At 39.2% G+C, this 24,207-nt stretch overlaps 1 protein-coding gene across 1 annotated transcript in view; it reads left to right on the forward strand.

Annotated features, from left to right (window-relative positions):
• Nucleotides 1-24,207, forward strand: part of TEK (TEK receptor tyrosine kinase) — a 98,179-nt gene that overhangs the window by 19,803 nt on the left and 54,169 nt on the right. Inside the window, exon 2 of the mRNA XM_058565923.1 lies at nt 20,016-20,327. Coding sequence (XP_058421906.1) covers nt 20,016-20,327 — 312 coding nt within the window. The remainder of the gene's footprint in view (nt 1-20,015; nt 20,328-24,207) is intronic.

The raw sequence follows: 24,207 nt of genomic DNA on the forward strand, positions 1-24,207 counted from the left end.
CAGGGGAACGAACCGTGTTTTCTCTTCATGGGTCTCACAACTCTAAGGAATCATAAATCATCATCACCATCATCATCACCGTTTATTAAATCTTCCACTATTTGTCACACACTCTTAACACATCGTTCATAGAATTTACAGAAGATTTTTTCACATGTGTCTAGATCTATACGTTTATCCATCCTCAGTGAAATGCTTAGTGGTTAGTGTCGTCACCTCCATTTTATAGATGACCAGTCTGAGGCACAGAAGGCTAAGTCCCTTGTATATGGCCCTGTATTACATAAGTAATATGTGGCTGATGTGGGATTCAAACCCAGGATGGCTTGATTCCCCAGCCTCTGACCACGCACCGCATGGCTCTGCTGCTCAGCAAGGCTAAGCTTCCTGGCCCTCCACTGCGATGTGATCTGTTCTGAGACAGGCACAGCCCTGTGAAGGGCAGCTGGAGGCAAGGAAGACAGTTTAGACACATCACCCCCATGAAAGATGCTCTGGTAAGTCCAAAGCCTGGTGTGCAGAGCACAAGCTGCTTGCTTTCCTTCCAAAGAATTCAATTTTTTAAAATGTTTATCTTTTTATTCTATGTGTATAATAGCACCATCCAGAGATAGCCACTGTGAACATTTTCTAGATAAGATTGAATTTTATATCTCACCCTGTGGAATTCAAATGCCCTTCTCCAGGTTTCCCCTGTGAATTCCCAGGGTGCTTGCCTTCTCAGGGGCACCTCCTACACTGAGCCGGCTCCAGTTTTGATGTAATCCAATTCATGCACTCCCTTGCTCGCTCCTGCCCGTGCAGTCTCTGCTTAACTTGGTGTCAACCACCAGCCTTTGACCTCAATTAAAAGTAAGGATGGCAACAATCTGTCTACACTCAGACAGACACACAGGTACAGACAGACGCACAGACACAATCATAAGCAAAGAGACACACAGAGAGATAATGCATCTGTGAGTATAATGAACTTAACCGATGAGTTGAGACAGAGGTGGGGTTGTTACTGTGGCAATGGAGTATTTGACTTGCCTGTTGGTTAAAGTCCTTCAGCTGCCTATACATTTTGCTTGGCCTTACTCTTTTCTTCTCCCCTTACTTTTGTGCCACCCATTGGGATTATGTTAAATTTATGAATTAATTTAGGAAGAGTTATCTTTCCAACATTCTACCTTTCCGGTTAAGAACACAGAACATCTCTCCATATCTTTAAATCTTTTTTATCTTTTGGTAAAATTTCATAGATATTTTCATATAGGTTCTACACATTTCATGTTGAGTTATTAAGTGATATATATTAATGTGATTGTGATATACTAAGCCATTCTTGCCTTCTGGGGATCTAGAGAAGTATCTATAGAAGATGAATCATTTAATAAACTGCTGAACTGATTTGCTAATATTTTATTTGGGATTTTTGCTTTTTCATAAGTGAGATGAGGAGTAGTTTTTATTTTTCAGCTATTTATTGTAGGTTGGATAACAGGATTATATTACCTAAAAAAATGGTAGATTTCTTTTAAAAACTGTTCTTATATTACATAAACTCATCAGCAAAATCAGCTGGCCCTGTGAATTTTTGATGAGATAATTCAGGCTTTGTACTTTTTGAGTTTAACTTTAGGAATTTATGTTTCCTAATAAAATCATTTTATATATATTTTCAAATTTATTAGCTGAGAATTAGACATCGGATTTTCTTTTTTTTTTTTTAAGATTTTATTTATTTATTTATTTATTTTCCCCCCAAAGCCCCAGTAGATAGTTGTATGTCATAGCTGCACATCCTTCTAGTTGCTGTATGTGGGACGCGGCCTCAGCATGGCCAGAGAAGCGGTGCATCGGTGCGCACCCGGGATCCGAATCCGGGCCGCCAGCAGCGGAGCACGCGCACTTAACCGCTAAGCCATGGGGCTGGCCCAGACATCGGATTTTCTCATGGTTTAAAGCATCTTTTCATAAGAGCTGCTTTACTCTCAATTTTAGTTTCCAAATAGATTTCAGAGGCTTGCTATTGTGAATTCTACTCACACCAAGAACCAGCTCTTGGAATTCTCATTTTTCTATTTTTAAGTTTATTAATATCCTTATTTAGCTTTATTTTTTCTTTCTCCCTGCCTTTCCTAAGTCTTATTAGCTCTTTTACAAATGTTTCCTGAGTAGATTTCTCAGTTTATTTCTATTCATTAATAAGCAAAGTAGTTGCAGCTATAAATTTGTCTCTGAAAGCACTTTCGGACTCATTGTAGCAGTTTTGAAAGTAGGGTTCTTATCTTTTATTTTCTAGAAATCTTTTCCTTATAGTTATGATCTTTTCTGAGAATTAATAATCATTTGGAAGACTGCTTTATGGTTTTCTTTGTTTTGTTTAATGATATATTGTTAAACTTGATTTATTGCGTTGTGGTGTGGGATTGTTTTGTTGTGGTTTGGGAATACTGCCTGGGCAATTTCCCTTTGTTGGACTTTGTTGAGTGTGAGCATGAGTGTGTGTGTGTGTGTGTGTGTTTAGGATATAGCATGAGTTACAGCAGGGCTGATATTCTACTGCTTTGTACTGGTTCATCTGTGCTGATTATTAAAAGAAAGAGTGAAATAATTCTGTGCCATTTGGTATATAACTGCTGCTGGGGTCTCTAAACCTCCCCCTGTCCGACCACCTTGGCTGTCTGGGTCCCTCCCTTAGGACCTCTAGACCACCCAACAATTCAGCAACTAAAGGGTTAATGTCTGGCCTATCAGCATCTTACAGAACCTTCTCTGATGCTCAGATCAGTGTCGATTATAATTTGGGTGGCCCAGTTTGTTCAATATTTTGAATATGCCCCCGGAGCCAAACCAAACTTATTTAAGTAAGGCAAATTCACCTGTATATGCTTAGGCTAAAAGATATACAAATACAAAATAGTGCAGGTGATGTTGCTTGCCCTTCTACTTCATGGGCATATGCCCCAGACTGAGCTTGGTCCCTGTTCTGTGGCTTCTCATGCTCTGGTTGTGACCACTGTGTTTGGAGATACATACTTGTTGTGCCGCCTGGTTCCTGAACACCAGCCAACTACTTTATCTGGTTCTCACCCAAAGCAATGGTGATCTGTTCCAGTGCTGGAGGAAAACCTAGCTGTTACATTTGTGGATAAGTGATATACTTCCACATCATCCTTTCTGGCTGACTTAAAGGATTGTCAAGAGTAGTTTTGTCTATATACAATTTTACCTTATGCACTGATCCTTAGAACCCTGACTCCTATTAAATGTGTTGCTCCACTGGGTCTACTCAATTTTGGTAAATGCTACATGGATGATTGGGGACAAAAAGAAGCTGAATTCCTTGTTTTAAGGTGTAGAGTTACATATACTTGAAAGATATATTTACATACATATATATAGTTATTTATTTGTAATAGTTATTAAATTGATTTTTAGTCTACTTCATCAGTCAAAATTTGAGAGAGATGTGATGCTATCTTGCAAAACTACTGTGCTTTCTTCTCATTCTTTTTGCTCTTACCTATTTTGTCTTTATATATTTGATTCTATATGATTTGGAGCACAATGAGGCATAACCACTATGCTGTCATTTGGGACTTGACTTTCTATCAACATAATATAATAGGCTTTGTTTCATTTCATGCCTTCTATCTGGAATTCCACTTTGTCTGAAACTAATTTTATTGTCTTTGTTTTGTTTTTCTTAATTTTTTAAATTCTTTTTTTCTTTTCATTTCTTGATGAATTTTTTGCCCATCCCTTTGTTTTTAAGATTTTGTGATTTTAAGTGAATCTCCTATAAGCATCATCTTGGAAGATTTAAGTTTTTCTGAGAGTATTTGTTTTTCTATAGGTGATTTTAAACATTTATCTTTAAATCACAAATAATATGTTTAATCTTAACTTCTGATGTACTGTTTTATGCTTTGGTTTTTTTTATATTTCCCTGCTATTTCCTTTTAGGTTTTTTTTTTCTGTCTTTTGCTTATTTGACATATTTTATTTACATTTATCTTCTCTAGTAATTTTTGATTTATACATCTTGTTTTTTATTTTATTAGTGGTTGTTGCTGTTAGTGTCTTGGAGTTGATTTCGACTCCTAATGACCCTGTTTACAGCAGAGTGGAACCCTGAACGGTCTTTTTTGCGCCATCCTCTCACCTTCCGGTGCTGTATCAGACAAGGCTCTGCTGCTATTCATAGGGTTTTCAGGGCCAATTTTTTCGGAAGTGGGTGACCAGGTCCTTCTTCCTAGTCTGTCTTAGTCTGGAGGCTCTTCTGAAACCTGTCCACCATGGGGGACCCTGCTGGTGTTTGAAATCCAGGTGGCAGAGCTTTCAGCATCACAGCAACGTGCAGCTGCCACAGTATGACAACCGACAGAGGGGTGTTAGTGGTTACCCTTAAGTTTTTCAAAAATGCTCTTTAACATATACTTCTCTATTTATAATAATAAGTGGTGAAACCATATTTTGAACATCTATGTGTTAGTGAGGAACGCAGCACATTTTAACTTTCTCCCATCCTTCCTTCTCCCTTCTAAATCTTTGCATACTTAATATGGAATTTGAGATCCAAGTTACTTTTTACAGTACATATTTTCAATTTTAAGAGGAATTTTGATGTGAAAAATATTTTAATAATGAAAAGAAATAGATTTTCAAGTCCATTTCCATTGGCCTTTGTGGTTACTAGATGCTGACAATAGGTTGATTGGCAGTCTTAATGAGCACCGTGGTGGCAATTCTGCATTTTTTTCTTGTCTTTAATGGAAAGTTGTGAGAGGCTACACCAAAGGTGCTAGTCAGATAACATTTTATTAATTTATTTTATTTTATTTTTTGACGGATTCACTAGAGTGTATTTAGGGCTTTCTCTCTGAGAATTTAACAGTTCTAGAAAATTATTAGCTGCCGTTTCTTCAGTAACACTTCTTCACTATTCCCTCTATTCTCTTCTGGAATGCCTATATATCTAGATATAGGTATATATAGATAGGTATAGATATATTTTTAAACAGATTTATTGAGATATAATTCACATAATATACATAGTAATTCACCCACTATTAAATATATTTTGGAACATCTCAAACTATCCTCCATATTTAAAAAGAAAATTTATTGGGTCCAGCCTGGTGGCACAGTGGTTAAGTTCGCACACTCCGCTTTGGCGGCCTGGAGTTCATTGGTTTGGATCCTGGGCATGGACCTGTGCACCACTTTTCAAGCCATGCTGTGGCAGGCATCCCATATAAAATAGAGGAAGATGGGCATGGATCTTAGCTCAGGGCCAGTCTTCCTCAGCAAAAAGAGAAGGATTGGCAACAGATGTTAGCTCAGGGCTAATCTTCCTCACACACACACAAAAATTTATCAAGGTATAATTGACATGTAACATTGTATTAGTTTCAGGTGTACAACCTAATGATTCGATATTTGTATACACTGAGAAATGGTCACCACAATAAGTCTAGTTAACATCTGACATTTTAAGTCTGAGATCCAGACTTCAGTATTAAGAGGATATATTTCCATTTCATGATGTTGTTAGTTAAATATGACCTCATATTTGGTATATCTTAAAATCCTTTGTCTTCTTTAATTCAAAAAACAAGTGTAGTGAGTTTGAATTTTCAGTTATGACAGTCTGCAAATTTGAACTTTATTTTTTGAATTGTGCAAAATAATGGAACCCAAATTCCTATTACCATTGAGATTTGAACTGAATCTTGGAAGAGATTGGACTTGAACAGATAAATATATGTAGGGAAGAGCATCCTTGGCAGAAGGAACAGTGTCAGCAATGGTCAGGAAAGGAAAGCCTGTAGAGGATCTGGGGGTAAAGAGACCGATGGCACTCTAGTGTTGCTGTAGTTCAACTGAGAGAGAATGAGGGTGTGAAAATGAGGTGAATGTGAGACAGTACAGAGTAGAATGGGCAGATATGCTGATTGGATGTAAATGGTGAGGCAGAGAGAGTTGTTGACTATAACTCAGAGTTCTCAAGCATCTGTGATTGGAAAGGTGGAGGCTTAAGAGATAATGAGAGAAGGAAGGTTAAGACAAGAGAAGATGCTGAGTTCATTCTAGACATATTGTGTTTGAGATGCCTATCTAGGTGTCCAGGAAGCATTTTTATAACATATGTTCATAGCAGGGAAGAGGTTAGAACTAGAGACCTGGATTTGGAACAGGTGATAACTGAAGTCTTGGGAGTTGCTGAGATCATCGTGGAAACGGAAATGGGATCTTCCGTAGCATCGGTCAGGCCATAATCTCTGGGCTAAGGCCATGGCCACTTGCTGAGTTTTGGCAAGGAGGGTGAATGGGAAATTAGATCCAATAGAAACTGGCTATTTCAGATTGATGGTCTTACACATAGAGTTCTCATGTATTTCTGCTGGGATGATCAAAATACTGAGGCGAATGGATACTCAGTCCAATAATGCATATGGAGACCTATTGTGCCAAGCTGTCTGTCAGGGAAAAGGAAGAGTTATGAATTCTAGCACCGTTCTGGATGTTTTACGTTTACGACCTCATTTAGTCATCACTGTTGCTTGTTTTGTCTAAGTCAGTTTCCTCATCTGTGATACGGAGATATAAATGACTAATTCATATGGTTGCGGTGAGAATTAAGTAAAACAATGCATTTAAAGTATCTGAACCTTGGTAGGTACTTAATAAGTTATAGCAATTATATTACCACTAATAATTTTAGTAATTATTCATATGTAATTGACACACTGCTACTGAAAAAGAGAACTAGTAAATAGTTGATAGTAATGATTTGTAAACTGTACTCCTTAAAGACATAACAGCTCTAGGGAGGTGCCCCAGGGACCCTTCAAGGTTGGGGGAGTTGGTACAAAGCTAGGCTCCCATCTCCTTGCCAAGCCCCAGGAAGCATGGTTTTATCTGTTTTAGTTATCAGGCATCAGCACAAAATTTTATTTACATAAAGGGATCAACTGAAAAATGAGCGTTTCTTGAAACGAGTGTAGACTTGAACACACAAGGGGCAGGAGCAGTTATTGAACTGAGATAGAGCAGTGGCAAGACAGGACTATCTGCTGGAGCTGTGGCTTCTGTAGATGGCTCAGCAGGGAGGGAGCCAGGAGAATAAATATCCTGACCCCATTCTCTTTCCTCCCTCCTATCTCCTCCTGGTGTTTCCTATTAGCTGAACTTAGCAGGACATGGCAGCCTCCGTGGACCCAGAGCTGGGTGGAGGAGGTTGGAGAGTAACTGGAGAGGGGCACACCTTGTCAAAATGAGGAGAAGAACTGAGGAATGGCCTGGCCATAGAAAATGAGACTCTTACACTATGACGTTTACATTTGTGTACTAAATTTGACTTAAAAATTAGACCCAGCCCATGACCAGGATGTCTGACTTAAAACGTTTCATGAAATCACTTCTCCTGTTTTTGTGTTTTTGAACTGCTTTTCCTCAAGTGACTGTACAGACAAACTCTGTCTCCTTGCTGCCTGAGCAGTCTAAGTAGATCTTACATTGTCTGCTTGGGAAGAGAAAAGAGGCACTGTTTTCCTAAGCCATTAGAGTGATAAACTGCCCGGCAGCTGCTGTATATAGGATCACGGCCTGTCACACGGCTGTACCTACTAGGTACCACGTCTGTTCAGCTGGTAAGACACAGCCCTTGCCCTGGAGCATCTGGGAAGCTTCCTAGCATATGTGAGAGCATGAGCCAAGCCTTGGAGGCTAAGCAAGAGTCAGCCAATTGAACATGGAAAGAGGAGAATCATTGGAGGGCAATACAGGTAAGGAGTATAGTCCATGCAAGGATTCCGAGGACAGTTCCTTAAGGAAAGATCCCAACATGCTTGGAATGATGTCATTGCCACTAGAATAAACAGGGACTGGCAGGGGCCCAAGGGGATTATACTATGACACACACTGTTTTTCAAGAACCCTCTCTTAACAAAGACACAGAGACTAGCACTTCGTGAGACATTCAGGCCAGCATTTGATACGGGAAAAACCATCATAAAGTTTAGTTGGAATTCCATTTAGCAAATGTATCTGTAGTGTGGAAGTATACAGGATTTTTTTTTTTAAATGGAGGGGAGGGAATATGACCAGACAAGCTGCTCCCATATAGGTGACTCACAGCCACAGAAATAATTCACACAAGGACTGGACGACAATGATGTGGAACTGGAGGGCCCCTGAGCCCTCTTCCACCACTGACCTAAGCTTGTGACCCCATTCATGAGCCAGAGGGGTTGATGCTTCAGAATATAGAGCTACTGTCCTGGTTCCAGAGTGAAGAGAAGTAGAGTATAGGGCCCATACTTCCAATAGACCATTCGTAGACTGACTTTTATAGATAGTGAAGAAAATGTAAGGGAGGGTTCGCTGCCCAGAGACACACACAGGGGCCCTTGGCTTAGGTGAGTGGTCTCCCTGAGGGTCAGCTAGCAAAAGCCCATGGAGTGACTTGTCACTTCATCTCTGAGTAGCCCCCTGATCCCCGCAAGGCTGCCATCACACCATGAAGCTGGTTGTAACACTGCTTTTCTAGAATCACTTGCTTGTACAGAGAATTGGTTTCCTGTTAAGGTCAGTCTTGTAAGAAAGGGGGCAAGTATCAAAGGATTTTGAAGGAAACACAGTGAATCTTCCTTAGCGCACGATGGGCCTGTTTCCTGCCCATGTGGGTTTGAAGTGTGAGGGAGGGTAGGCACACAGCAGGATACAAAGCCATTGGCAGTTCTTCCAACGGCGGGTGCCTTAGCTCCAAGATGACTTAAAGAAAACAAAAAAGCCTTCCTCTGGGGCTGACCCAGACCACAGGGTCCTATGGATTCACTTGATCAAACGGGTTTCGTGCCTTGCTGATACCAGTAGCCCTTTACACAAAAGTCAATGATTTAGACATTATCCCCTCATTTTACAGATGAGTAAAATGAGACAAAACTTCGTGACCAAAGCTCTTAACTACTCCACTATCCCGTTGATGGTGCCAGACAGTTAGTAATTCAAAAAACAGTCACCCGGGTTTAAGATGTGTTACTTTCAATTATTGTTGAATTTTTCCAATTCAACTTAAGCATATAAAGAATATGCACAGTCCCTCAAACACAGTGCTTGATGCTCAGGGGTTGAAGATGAACTAAACAGAGTCCTTTTCTTCAGGGAGCTCACTAAGAAGGGAGACAGACATGTCAATAATTAATTAGAATTGATTAGATTAGTTGCATGTGCTTTTCTAGAAATAAAAATATTTTAAAATTATTTAAAAAATACAATACTCAGTATATAAAGCAATAAGTGAAGATTTACCTTCTTCTTCACCACACCCTTAATCCCTAGGCCTGGCAATTGCATTAGCCAGAAATACCGTTGTTACCAGGTTGGTGCACGACTGCTAGGTTTTTCTCTATATTTTGGCAAAAATGAGATCATACATACTGTTCTGTATCTTGTTTATTTCATTTACTATTCCAAGGACATAATTTCATGCAAATATATAGTATTCCATTATATGTATGAACCATCATTTATTTTGCCATGCTCCAGTTCATGAACTTTGTGTTGTGTCCAGTTTGTGGCTTTATGCTGTGGTGAATAGTCTTGCTGTAATATCTTTGCATATTTTTACTGATAATTATGGAAGATACATTTTTATTATAATTTAAAAAATTAACATACAGTATAATTGGTGGTTATTATTTTTTTTGGTGTGCATACAGCTTTATGAGTTTTAGTGCATGCATAGATTCATCCAAGAGCCACAACAATCAGAATACAGAACACTTCCATTACCCCAAAATCTTTTTCGTGCTGCAGCTCTGTAGTCAAATCTCTCCTAATCCCTGGCAACCGCTCATCCGCTGTTCAGCCCTATAAGGTTGCCTTTTCCAGAATGTCATATAAATGCAGTCATACAGTATGTAGCCTTCTGATACTGGCTTCTTTAACTCAGCATAATGCCATGTTGTTGCAAGGACTAATAGTTTATTCCTTTTTGTTGCACTGAATAGTATTCCATTGTGTGGATGTACCACAGCTTGTTTATGCATTCATTTACTGAAGGATATTTGAGTGTTTCCAGTTTTGAGTAATTATGAGTAGAGTTGCTATAAATATTCATTGTATGAACATAAATTTTTATTTCATAAGGTAAATACCAGAAGCAAGATTGCTGGGTGATATGGTAAATGTATGTTTACCTTTGTAAAAAACTGTTGAATCATTTTCCACAGCGACTGGATCATCTATTTTACATTACCACCAGTAATGACTGCAAGTTACAGCTGCTACACATTCTAGCTAGGACTTGGTATTATCAGGGTTTTTTTTTTTTTTTGGTTTTTTGGGTGTTTTTGAACCATTCTAATAAGGTGTGTAGTTGTATCTCATTATGGTTTTAATTAGTATTTCCCTAATGGCCAGTGATATTGAGCATCTTTCTGTGTGCTTATTTGCCATCTGTATATCTCCTTTGGTGAAGGGTCTCAAATCTTTTGCCTGTTTTTAAAAAATTGAGTTGTTTGCTTTCTTACCATTGAGTTTTGAGAATTTTTTATACATTATGGACATAAGTTATTTGTCAGATATGTGATTTGCAAATATTTTCTCCCAGTCTGTAGTTTGTCTTTTTATTTTAATAATGTCTTTCATAGGCCAAAATTTTAAATTTTTATAAAATCCAATTTATCAATTGTTTTCTTTATGGATCACACTTTTGATGTCGTAGCTCACTACTCAGTGCCTAACCCCAGCACCATGAAAACTTTTCTCCATATCCCAAAAGTTTTATATTTTTACATTTTACATGATCCATTTTCAGTTAATTTTTGTATAGGGTGAGAGGTTTTAGTTCAGGGCTCATTTTTTTGCATATGGATGTCCAATTGTTCCAACACTATTTGTTGAAAAGACCAGCCTTTCTTCATTGAATTGTTTGAAGATACATTTTTGATATGAACTGGTATGAATATAGTTTGTTAAAAGAATGGGTTTTGAAGCTAGTCTGCCTAAATTTGAATCTCAGTTCTACCATTAACTACCTGTGTGACAATGACAAACTATTTCCCCTCTCTTCACTTTAGTTTCCTTTCCTATAAAATGAAGATAATCATAGTACCTGCTCCAGAAGATTGCTATGAGGATTAAATGAGTTACAATGTGTAACACACTTAAAGCAGTACCTGACGTATAATAAGTAATGATTTAGGGCTAGCTTTTGTATAACTTTACAATTACTGTAGACATTGCAAGCATGTCCTCTAAAAATGTTTTACCAATCACATTCCCTACCAACAACGTAGATCTTCCCGTTTATCTGCCAGCACTAGATATTATGATCCTCTCTATTCTTTGTCAGTCTGATAGACAAATAATGAGATGTCCTTTTAGTTTGTACTTTGGGATTTGTAGTCAGGTAAAGCATCTTTTCATATTTATTGGTGTATCACTTAGCTTTTGCTGAGTAACAAGTCATCCAAAAACATAGTGGTAAAACAACAGACATTTGTTATATCTTATGATTCCATAGGTCAGCTGGAAAGTTCTTTGGTCTGGGCTGGATTGGCTGCTCTCTGTGATCAGCTGACTTGGCTGGGGCTGGGTGGTCTAGGATGGTTCACTCACATATCTGGCAGTTGGTCTATTGGACTTCAGCTGAAATGGCTCATGTCTACTCCATGCAGTCTCTCATCTCCCAGTAGGTTAGTCTGGGCTTCTCCTCGTGGTGGTCTCAGGGTTCCACAGAACAGCAGGAGAGGGCAAGCCCAAAGGGAAGGCACTTTTAAAGCCTCTGTTTGTGTCACATTTGCTAATGTTTCATTAATCAAGGATAGTCCCATGGCCAAGCCTAGATTTAGGGGGGTGGAGAAGTAGACTCCACTTCTCAGTGGAAGGGAATGCAAAATCTTGTGATCATTTTTTTCCCCAATCTACTGAAGTTGGCTATTTGTGTTTCTTCCTCTGTGAATTGCCATTGATTTATTTACAGAATTTATTTAAATAGTATACATATTAACTCTTTAAGTTTTATGTATAACCATATTTTCCCCACTTAGTTATTTAACTTCATTTATGTAATTTTTTGCTGTGCAGAAGTTTTTGGCTTTTTCTATAGTAAAATCTGTTGGTGTTTTCCTTTGTGGCTTTAAGTATATTCATGTCTTTGGATGAACAGATTGTAAGCTTCTTGAAGGCAGAAACCGTATTTTGTACTTTCATTCACCCACAGAATGAGCATAGAGCCCAGCTCATAGTACTTATTAAGTAAATGCTTATTGAATGAACTGAAGACCAGTCTCACTTATTTATTTATCCATTTATGCATTCATCAGGACTTATTAGGTGCCAGGCCCTGTGCTAATTGTTAGAGATACAATGGTGGGCAAAAGGCAAAACAGACTTCTCTCATGGTGCATGGAATGATGCATCGTGGGTAGTAATGAAACTTAATATCAGTGAGATATGGGTTCAAATTCCATCTTTCTACTTGTGTGACCTTGGACATATTACTGAATATCCTTCAGTTTCAGGTTTTTTTAACCTATAAAATGGAATATAAATACCTTTCTTCAATATTATTGTGAGAATTCAAGTGGACAATGTTTGTAGAACACCTAGCACAGTACCTATGATGTAGCATATAATAAACAGTGTTAGCTTTCTTCCCTACATGGTATATAATATGAGGCCTACTGAGAAAGCTAGCCTTCTTCCTTGCTCACTCTCCTCTTAGCAACTATCAGAATCCTGAACTTCTTCTATTACAGACTCATTTATTTGGTTTGCTTTTCTAATAGTTCTCAGGGTTGTTGCTTTAAGCTATTCTTGGTCGTTCTCTTTTTTGTGCAAGCAAATAGATCAAATTGCCTTCTCTTTTGGGAGCTGGAGAGCAGGGCACTAAGGAGTTAGAGTTTTGTTGAATGCGGTCTTGGAGGGCAGAGCGACTTGGTTGCGGGTGAGGGTGTGCATGTCTTTGGGCAGCATAAGGGCAGAGGGGATCTTGGCAGGTGATCAAATCAGGAGAAGAACCCAGAAAGAGGAGGTAGCTTGGCTCCAAAGACAGAGTCTTCTCACAGCAGATATATTTCCTGGCACTGGATAAACATGGTCCGGTTAAAGAGCATCCTCTCTTGTGGGGAAGTGGACAGGAAAGATTTTAAGGCAGCATTGTAAGGCATGGGGTAATTTGTGAGATGGGCAAACCTCATTTCTGAGTATTTCCAATCTCTCTGTCCTATATCCTTTCCAGTTTTTTGGCCGCCTCTCTCAATGTCTTTCCTCCCTTGCCTCAGTTTCCACCAAGCTCCAGGATTCTCCAGATACCATCCTGCCAGATTTGTAAACATTCTAAATTCCGTCACATTAAAGATTTGTCTATTTACACTGCTACTCTGGGATGACAGAAAGATCCCTGGAGAGAAATCAGCACTCAAGGGGGGATCTGCTACTACCCTTCAGTATGACCACTGAGCAGTCTCTTTTCTATGGGCCGCAGTTTGCCCTTATAAAGCATGAGGCTCGTGCTATGCAATCTCCTAAATCCCTTCCAGCTTAAACAATCCTTGATTTGATGGCACCATGCCTCCTCCACCCCATTTTACAGATGGAGTTTGCATGTTAAGTGTAACTTGTGTGCTGGATGTTTAGTGAAGTCTCAGTGTGTGGATTCTCTGCCTATTCCCTGGAAATAAAAAGTTTCCTGCCAACTAACTGATGCTAATTCTAATGTTTTAACTAGAACATGTGTTATTTATCCTGGATGGGAAATTTTTGGTGTTCGAAGGTGGAAAGAGGATGCCATTTCCTCCAGCAGGGACAAGGACCCTTATTTGGCTGGGAGGCAGTGGTGGGAAACGGGTAGGCCCTTTGGGAAAACTGGCTTGGCACAACTCCTGGGTGAGAACAATTTGTTGTTAGAGAAACACAGCCTAGTCACATCAAGGATGTGCTTGTCTAACTCCAAACTCTCCACTATACAATAAAGTTAGCATCTTCCTCTAGTTATTTCCAGTCTTGTTCAATTTGGTATCTTCTCGTTAATTGCCCAATATCTTCTTGGAAGGAACCCTGAGGATGAAGTTATTGCTCAGAGACTTACTGCTACATACAAAAAAGGATCATGGAGAACAAAAAAAGATTAAGGTGTTGGAAGCATGCCTGGGAACTGGATTTCTTCATGAGAGACAAGAAGGCAGCAAAGATACTAAAAAAATACTTTAACATAGGTTAGACACATTGAAATGGCGCCAGTAGTTCTTAGGATTTCAATAAAAAGAAATTAATGCCAACTTTAGGAAAAGCATTCTAGAAGTGAGTCCTATTAAACACTTATTCATTATTCAAAACCCTGCTCAGTGGTTACCTTTTGAGGGAAGACTTTTCTGTCTTCTCATATCTCTTTCACTTTGCCTGGGTAACTCCAACTCTCCTTCAGGCCAAATGCCACTTTCTCTGGGAGCCTTACCTGATCCATGAACCCTTCCCCATTCTAGCCAAGTCTGCTTAAGTTCACCATTATGCTATCCCATAGCATCTTGCAATTCTCTCTCATAGTATCTGTCATGGTTCCAGTGTTACATTCCTTTATGTGATTAGTTTTCCACGTCTGTCTTCCACATTTGCCTGTAAGCCACATAAGGATTCAGATCATATCTGTTTTATTCATTGTTGTGTCTCCAGGGCCAAGTGAAGTACCTAGCACACGACATGTACTCAATACATTTGTTAGTAAATGGATGAATGGACATCTAAATGACTTAATGAGTGTTTTTTTAAACTGAAGAGGATTTTCCTTTCTAAACAGCATTAGAAAATAACTAAAATCCAAACAATTCCACCAAATATCCTGGATAGTTTTGGGATTGTTTTTGCTTCTTTGGCTCATTGCCAGGCCCTAATAACAGAAATGCTTTTGGCTACAACTTTTTCAGTTCATTGCCAATCTCCTGATTTTAAAATGCTTTTGGCCAAGTTAGAGCTCATTGCCATTTTAAATATTTAGAACTTTAAGATCTCTACTGCTGTTACAAAGGTGAGATGACCCAGAACACCTTGGAAAAATTTTAAACATAGTCAATACCAAACTTCCGAAAAACATATAGACAGTTGTTCTGAGGACATGATACCTTATTCCAAACACACATTGTTGAAACTCCACCCAACATTACAATTCTGAGTGATAAGAAGCACCAGGGAATAGCCTTACTATGTAATAGTTTAACCTGCTTTTTCCTCTTAGCTTGCCAGTGCTCCCAACATCAGGGAGCTGGGGTAATCAGAACTTGACTATCTGCAGCTGTGCTGAACTTGAATGTGGGAAGAGAGGGACAGCAGGTCAATTGGAGTAAATGTGTACTGCGGTGCAATGTATTTTCATTGATATTCATGTTTAACCTTTCTTTTTCTTTCTCCATTAAAAAAAATAGTTAAAAGTGATGATGACCTTTGAGGTTTCACGTTTATTATTTAAGCAAAATCATTTTTTTTTCCAAATGAAAACTTATGTGGAGCCCAAATGTAAAAAACAGATGGAAGCTGAGCTGTTGAATGAGAGTGTATATGCGTGTGTGTGGGTGTCTGGAGTCCACTCTGCTGATTTCATCTCCACCACTCTCAGAAACTTCTGGAACACCTTTTTTAGAAAATGAGAAATAACAACTCCTTGAAATACAGTTTGAAAAACTTGGCTTTGTCTCTAATTTCTAATTCAGTTTAGTTCTTTTACAGTGGTGTGGATTTAGGTCCATAATTGTGTCTATGATTATTTTTAAAGAAAGATATTTCCATGTCTTAGATAATGGGTCATTATTCAAAGCAACATTGAATACAAGAAAATCTAAATGAAAAACAAGATTTAAATAACACTTTGAGTTCACCACAATGGGATTTAGTGAGAAAATGTTACTATGAAAGATTAGATGCTGTTCAGTACAGCACACAGAAAACATAATGAGCAAAACAACATTTTAGGATATTGTTATGTTTCCATTGTGATGAACAATCATTTGTTAACCTGGCGGACGTCATGCTATGATGGCATGTACTTCCTTACAAACAAGACGCACGTTTATGCAAATATTGAAAAGTATTTGTGAGATCTTTGCTAAGGAAAAATAGGATCAATCCCCCAAACATATAAGATGTATGAAATTCAATATGCATCTTACTTACTTATAGCAAACTCTTAGCCTTGATGATAGAACTGTAAATGGAACAAATTAACAAACATGATCAGAGCCCTTCTGGCTCTGGTTGTGATGAAGTAATTCAATACTAGTCCCCAACACGACTTGGAGGGGATAGTGCTGTAACGTAAGGAAAGGTGTTAGCACAGGGGCGGTTATTGGTGTGAGCCAGATGGGATCTGTCTTTTGGCAATTATTCTTAGGAAAATGTCCCTAATAGCAGATTCCTTGCGTGGCACCAGCCATACAGTTGAAGTCATACCTTTCACAGTGTCAGTAGCAGAACTCTTTCAAGAAGCCACAGGCCACAGTTATACCCATTGCTGTAGGGCCTCTGCTCCTCTATTCTCTTTGAAAGGCTACGTTTGGCCACCCTTCTCCTCCCTTTTTAAACATTTTATTTTAATCCATTTTTTTTTATCAGCATTGTGGAATGACATCACATTTCCTATTATTAGTCCAAAGAAGAGAGAAAGAGAAAACTCATTATTTGGATGCACTCCAAGGAGATTTGGAGTGAGTGTAGGAATAAATGATGAGAGATATACATATGTCTATGGCTCTTGATTCCCTTCCAAATGCACCTTTTTAAGGGAAGGGCAATAATATTTACTTTGTTACATTTAATTTTTCTGTGTAGGCAATATTCAGATGGTTCAAAAGTCAGTATACATAAGTCTACAGTGAAAAGTATTCCATCATTGTCCTGCATCTACCCCATTCTCCCCTAATGGGTCACACTTCTTCTTAGTTTCATGTATCACTTTCCAGAAATTTTTTAGGCATATACAAACAAGTACAAATATGGATTCTTGTTTTAGGAAAACTAATCAGATGATTTTTAATATTTGTCCCAGGAACCTGGTAGGTATTTCTTCTCATATCCAAAGCTCTTATACAAAATCCTTCTGATGTTTTATTGTAAATGGTGTTACAAAGGACAGAGAACTCACTGGTGGAAGAGGGCTTCCCATAGCTGGCATGCTGATTAAGGGTACCAAAATGTAGTCAAGTCCAGACTCTTGGAGTACACAATTTCCCTTTCTATCACTGAAAGTAAAGGGAGAGAGCCGGGAGTAGCAAAAAAAAAAAGAAAACAGATCCATACCTAGAAACAATTTACCGATGAAGTGTGGTTGCCTTTTCAAATCAACTGCTTTTTCTATTATTTCCTGAAGTCATTAAATAAACCACGGCCAGTGCCAGTTCAGTTCAGTGAGTTCAGAGCAGATCCCTTGGTTTTGGCAAGTCACTCAACTGGCCTTAGTAACGGGGCTGGATAGAACCAGAGCTGAAAGAATTACAGTGTTTCCTTCCTCTTGATGACTCTCTCTGGGAACATGCCTGGAATGAGTGAGTGTGGGAGACAAGGTGGTGTTCACTCAGAGACAGGGCTGGGTGTGCATGTGGAAGGGGAGCTGTGCTCCTGTGTTATTTTTGGAGGCTGTAATTCCACTGCTAGGTTTCCTAGCTCATTTTCTCTTACAACATTTTTCTAATCCTAACCTCTGTCCCCACTCTTGAGATCTTAAAGTTACCAATGAGGCTAAAAGCAAGATAGATGCTTCAGGGTCAGTCTTGGAAACCCATTCTAGTCAAGATTTTCTCCCTCAAACTCATATAATGAGTTAACATTACAAGAAAAAAAATGCAATTCTAATTCCCACTTATGTTAAGACTTGAGTTTTGAAATTTTTTTAAATTAATCGGATAAAAATGTAGCTCCTATAGGATTGTCCTCAAAACATCGCTGCGTACATCAAACATTGGCAATTGCCATTAAAAACAAATTGTTTGAGGACTTCATGGCAGGCATGAATGCTTGGCATAAGTGCGTGCTCAAAACTAGTTCGGTAAATGAATACCAGTGAGCCCCAAATGCTCAGCAACCATTGATCATGTTTCTATGGCATTTTGTAAAAACTGTAACATTTGCTTCTTCCCCTATAAACACAGTGATTATCAAAACAGTCTTTCAAAAATGGGCAAGGAGGTCAGTTTAGACTCAGGAGAGCACTTTCATTTTTAACCTCAGTATTCTGGAAGTGGAAGCCAAGTGAATAGATGGACTTGAATCAAGAAGATCTGGAATAAAATTTGCTCATCCATCCATCCAACAAATACTTATTAAGTCCTCAATATGCTGAAACTACGCAGGATATTCCTATATAAATAAATGTGAACAAAACAGCTTCAATCCTCGTCCTCATGAAACTTACCATCTAGGAGAAGAGAGAGTAAGTAAAATAATCACAGATTGTGGTAATCTTTATGAAGGAAACAAGGAGAAGGCTGAATTAGAGGATAATGGGATGAGAGCATATACATATTGTAGATAAGGTAGGCAGAGAAGCTGTCTCTGAGAAAGGCATTTAAGCTGAGACCCAAAGGATGAGCGGAATATAGCCATGCAAAAAGTCGAGAAGAGCATTTCTGGCACAGGGATCAGCACATATGAAGGCTTTGAGGCAAGAAAGGGCATGGTGTATCTAAGGAACTGAAAGACTGGTGAGAATTTGAATTCCAGCTCTGACTTCAAAAGCTATGGAAGATACAATAAGCTACTCAATCTTTTGAGCCCTCATTTCTTTGTATTTAAAAATGAGCTAATGGCACATACCTCACAGGGTTGTTGGGAGAATTTAATGGGTAATAAATGAGATAACATGGAGCTTACTTGAATCACTGTACATCTACAAAAGGTCTCTGAGACTCCAGTTGGTCCTCATGACTCAATGTGCTCGACCTATCTAGTCTCCTAATCATTTTATGCAGACTTGGGAATCAACCATCACTGCAGCCAGAGAGCATCCTCCATCCCAGATATTTCCACACTCAATAAGAGAAGAGAATAGGCACAGATTCTATTTGCTCATCTTAGAAACTTTGGAAATCAAAAGAGAAGACAGAGAAATACTGAGAAAGTGAAACGAGAGGATTTTCTTTTTTGAAATATGTTTCATTATTTATGGAGTAAATATTAAAGGTCAGGTAGAATTTTGTTTTTACATTTGAGGAAGGTTGAGGTTTGGGGCTAGTGTTTAGGAAACAGAATAAAGAGAAATGAAATAGTGGTCATTGAGTATCCCCATGGGGTACCCAATATATGGCAGACACAGTGCTTGGCAAGTTGCGTACTTTATCTCATTTAATCTTCATGAGAATCCTACAAGACAGGTCTTATTAGCCTCATTTTTAAAAAGGAAGCCTAGAGGGAAATGCAGACTTCACTCAGTCCCTCTCTTATCTTGTGGAATTTAATATGGGGTAGGGCAATTCTTTGATAATGATAAGAGTCTATAAAGTTAGTACACAGTGCATGTAGTTGATATATTTCTTTAAAATACCTTATTATTGTGGTAGCACCACATTATTATTAATTGATTAATCATTAATGATAAATAATAATTGATGATAATTATTAATTACTCTGAATAATAATGCTATTATCATGAATGTATCTCAACAAATATTTCCTGAATAACTAACTATGTCCCAGGCACTATAGTGGGTAGAGATATATAGTACATGGCTTGTTTTGGGGACAGAGAATAACTAATAGTCCATTGCAGCTAGGGTGTGCAGTGGGGCAGGAGTGGTTAGCAGCTTCTAGGTGATGAAGGGTCTTGATGCCATGATAAAGAGTTTTGGATCTTGTCCTGTGGAAGATAGGCACATGATCAGATCTTATCCTATGGAGGAGAGGCATGTGATCAGAATAGCATTTTAGAAAGACCGCTCACATAGCTATTTTTAGGCAAGGCTTTGTAAGCACCAGTTTATCCTGTGAGGCCATGTTAATAACCCTTGCCATACATTGTTCTCCCTCTTTCTTTTTAGGAACGGTGGATGGTGCCATGGACCTGATCTTGATCAATTCCCTACCTCTTGTATCTGATGCTGAAACATCCCTCACCTGCATTGCCTCTGGATGGAGCCCTCATGAGCCCATCACCATAGGAAGGGACTTTGAAGCCTTAATGAACCAGCACCAAGATCCACTGGAGGTTACTCAAGACGTGACCAGAGAATGGGCTAAAAAAGTCGTTTGGAAGAGAGAAAAGGCTAGTAAAATCAATGGTGCTTATTTCTGTGAAGGGCGAGTTCGAGGAGAGGCAATAAGGATACGGACCATGAAGATGCGCCAACAAGGTAACATGCCCCTTAATTGTGGGCAGGTGAGGTCCACTGAGACACACACACACACACACACGCTTTTTGTTTTGGCAGTTGCTCACTCAGAAGCTGGGCATGAGCTGCCTGAGTGTGAAGGTTGAAGACCTGGTCTGCCTCTTTCCAAGCCTTGCTGTCTCTGGTACACAGAATGTTAGAGAAAAAGAAACAATCCAGTCCAACTCCCTCACATTCAACCCCTTCACTAGACATTGTGCCTAGTTCAGGAAATTATACCTGAAACGAAATATACCATATGTTCTGCTAAGGGCTCCAGGGTCCTTATGGAGATATGAACATGTTACATGTATGTAATGTAAAAATCACAGCAACGAAGACAACTGTCCATTGCCTCTTGGCTCTTTTGAGATTTTTCTTTCTTTTTTTTTTTTTATTTGTTTTTCTTGCCCCTGAGTATTCTAAATATAGTTAGTGTTTTCAGGGAAAATCATAGTAGAAATAAAAAATTAAAAAGGGAAACATCTATCAATAACTCAAATTAATTGGTTACTTGGTGTATCAGTTATCTATTGTTACAATAATGTTGTGTAACACACAACCACAAACCACAGTGGTTTACAACAATAAGCGTTTATAACTTGAGAGTCTGCATGAGCTGGATTGATTAGATGGCTCTGCCGATCTTGTCTGGGTTTTCTCCCGTGTGTGGGTAATGTCTGGCTGTAGCTGGGCTTGGCTGGGGCAACTTGGCTCTGTTCCATGTGTCTGTTATCCTTTAGCAGGCTAACTGAGGTATGTTCTCATGGAGATGGCAGAGGTGCAAGAGAACAGGTGGAAACCTATGAGGCTTCTTGAAACCTAGACTCAGTATTGTACACTCTTGCGTCTACCTCATTTTATTACTCAAAGCAGGTCAAATAGCTGAGCCTCAAGGTACGAGGTACTACAAAGTTAAATAGCAAAGAGTATGGATACAGAGAGGGATAAGTATGGGGGCCCTTTTTGTAGACTACCATTCTTGGAAAGAGACCATGATTTAATTTTAGCAGTCAGGTACCCAGGCCCTGCTCACAGAAATCCAGATCTGTGAAGGGGGATGTTGAGAGCCTTCTGCGAGGGAGGAGTATTACTTCTTGCCACCGCCTCACACAGCAGTGATGCGATGGAGCCTTTCTCCCATAATAGAAGTGAGCCCTAAGCTAAATCTTTAGGCCAGTCCATGGATGGCAGTTGGAGGAGGTGGCGTTGAAAACATTACTTAATGATTCTATTTTGCCCTAAGGCTCCGAGGCTGGACAGGCAGGTGGCCTTCTTGTGCTCTTGATGCTATCTGCTGGGAGGAAGGTACAGATTCCAGCAGAGATGAGCTCTCTTTGTTCTGACTGGAATGATCTGGCCTCTCACCCATCAGTCCCTTTTTCTGGGCTGGTCTACCTAAAATGAAAGAGTCCTTGCCAAATTAATATCATCATAACTGCAGGGGGTTGTGGACTGAGAGTTTGTCATTTCACGAGATAATGACAATGTAGGCTCTTCAGGGTTTGATTTTTAATTGTAAAACTGATCCAGATAAATAACACACCTCTGCACATTTCTCTGATTGGCAGTTTCCTATATAAGAATCTGCAGTTTTTAAGGTCAATGCTTCTCAAGGTTGAAAGTGCCTATGAATCACCATTGGGTCTTGTTAAAATGCAGACTCTGACTCAGTACGTCCTTGGGGAGAGTCATGAGATTCGCTTTTCTAACAAGGTCCCAGTGATAAGTGCTCCTGGGCCATGGACCACACTTTGAGGAGCAAGGGTTTATAGTCAGCCCTAGCTTGGGTGCACCTGAAAACATCTCTTGGAATTTGCAGATGGTGGCAATTAAAAGATTTGAAGGCAGAAAGCTCATTTTAAGGTCAAAAGTGATAAAATCATTATTCATTACAAACGAAGGAAAGGGTTTTCTTAGCAAAACTGTAATGTTCACCTTTAAATGACACCAGGGCGAGTGGGAAAAGTGCACAGCAGAAATTCCCAGGAATGCAGGTCTCCGGTGAGGGAAGAGAGGTTGAACAAAGGGATGTGAGGTGTGCCAAAGCTATCATGGCTGACAAGTCAGCTCGACTATTTTTCATATTTCATTTGGGATTTGACTTGTGTAAAGAGTTATGTCCTTCTGTAGATATTTCCACATTCTGAATGAAGATGATACGAGATTTGTGCCCCAGTGGTTTCATAGGAATGAACTGTGTAGTGCCACAGTGCCCTTTCTGGGCTGTCCTGAGATTGCCCTTGACAATGTATAAATAAGAACCTGTAGAGCATATTAAATCAGAACATTGGGAGTCAAAAAACAACTGTAATGATCCCTCCAAACTGAGAGTGCAGGTCAGCACAGATAAAGGATAGCTCAAACTCAGTTAAATTAGACAAAGGCAAGCGTGCATGGTGAGCAACAGTGGAGAGAAGATGGCTTTTAGATTTATATCCACCTGAGTTTTAATTCTTTCTCCACCACTCACCAGCTGTGTGGTCTTCGGCAAGTTATTTAACTTCTATTGGTCTCATTTTTCATCATCTGTGAAATGGGTACAATAACATCTTCAAAATTGTCTAAAGTTTTAAATAAGATGGTTTATGCAAGAAGCCAGTTCCCATGAGTGCATTTAAAATAAGATTTGAGAGCCAGCCCTGATTAGCAGTTAAAGTTTGGTGCACTCCACTTTGGCGGCCCGGGTTTTGTTCCAGGGCGTGGAACCACACCACTCGCCTGTCAGTAGCCATGCTGTGGCAGTGGCTCACATAGAAGAACCAGAAGAACTTACAACTATATACAACTATGTACTGGAGCTTTGCAGGGGGAAAGGAAGAAATAAAAAAAGGAGGAAGATTGGCAACAGATGTTAGCTCAGGGCGAATCTTCCCCTGCAAGAAAATAAAATAAAATAAAAAAGATTTGATTCACATAATAGATATTTTCCTAAATGCTTGTGTAAAGAGAGACATTGCAGACTAAGTTACATAATAATAACAATAGCAGTTTGTAAGCGGTGGGAATGGGATTTGATGCCAAGCGATATGACTTCAGAACCTGTGTTTATGACCTCTGCACTGCCCTATGTATAATAACTACCCTCCCCCATTCTGAGCACTTGTTTTATAAAGTACAACAACTCCTACTGAAACCCCAAAAAGCAACCCAGGACACAGAGTAGAGGTATGGGCGTGGAAGTCAGCCAGACATGCAGCTGAGCCTAGCTTCACAATGGAAGTCTCTGACCCAGGGCAAGTTATTTAATTGAAATCATAGTTTCCCCATTTGAAAAAAAAAATGAGGATAGAGATTTTACCACATACATTTGAGAATCACATGAGATCACCAGCATTATCTGGTTCACAGTAAATGTTCAATAATTATTGTTATTATGGTGCCTTGGAATAGGCAATAATTTAGTGGGACTATTAATTTTTCTACTCAATTGTGGAAAATTTTCATATCATCTATTAACATAATTGTGGAGGTTTATACAAAACAGAAAAGTAGGTAGTACTTTCTCTCTTGCATTTTAATAATAACAACATCTCAACAACATCAGGCTGTTGAATTGATTTGATGTCCTTTGCTCACCATCTGATGGCTGAAACATGGTGCGAGGACAGAGATATCATTTATGGCGAATTAGAAAACTTCCAAAACTCTTGTCTTGATGACACTATTAATTCCCTAGTAAAACATCATGGGAACTCAGAAGTGCCGGCCCAGGGGCACAGCAGGATAGGATAAACATCACTATATTCCTGCTTGCTGCTGAGTCGCGCATCTGGGGAGGAAGTGGAAAATCCATTTGCAATGTGCCAAAACACAGCTTAAATTGGCTCACGTACCCCAAATGGCGAAACTGTTTTTATCA

This window comes from Diceros bicornis, chromosome 22 (genome assembly GCF_020826845.1).
Source record: "Diceros bicornis minor isolate mBicDic1 chromosome 22, mDicBic1.mat.cur, whole genome shotgun sequence".
NCBI classification, from domain to species: domain Eukaryota; kingdom Metazoa; phylum Chordata; class Mammalia; order Perissodactyla; family Rhinocerotidae; genus Diceros; species Diceros bicornis.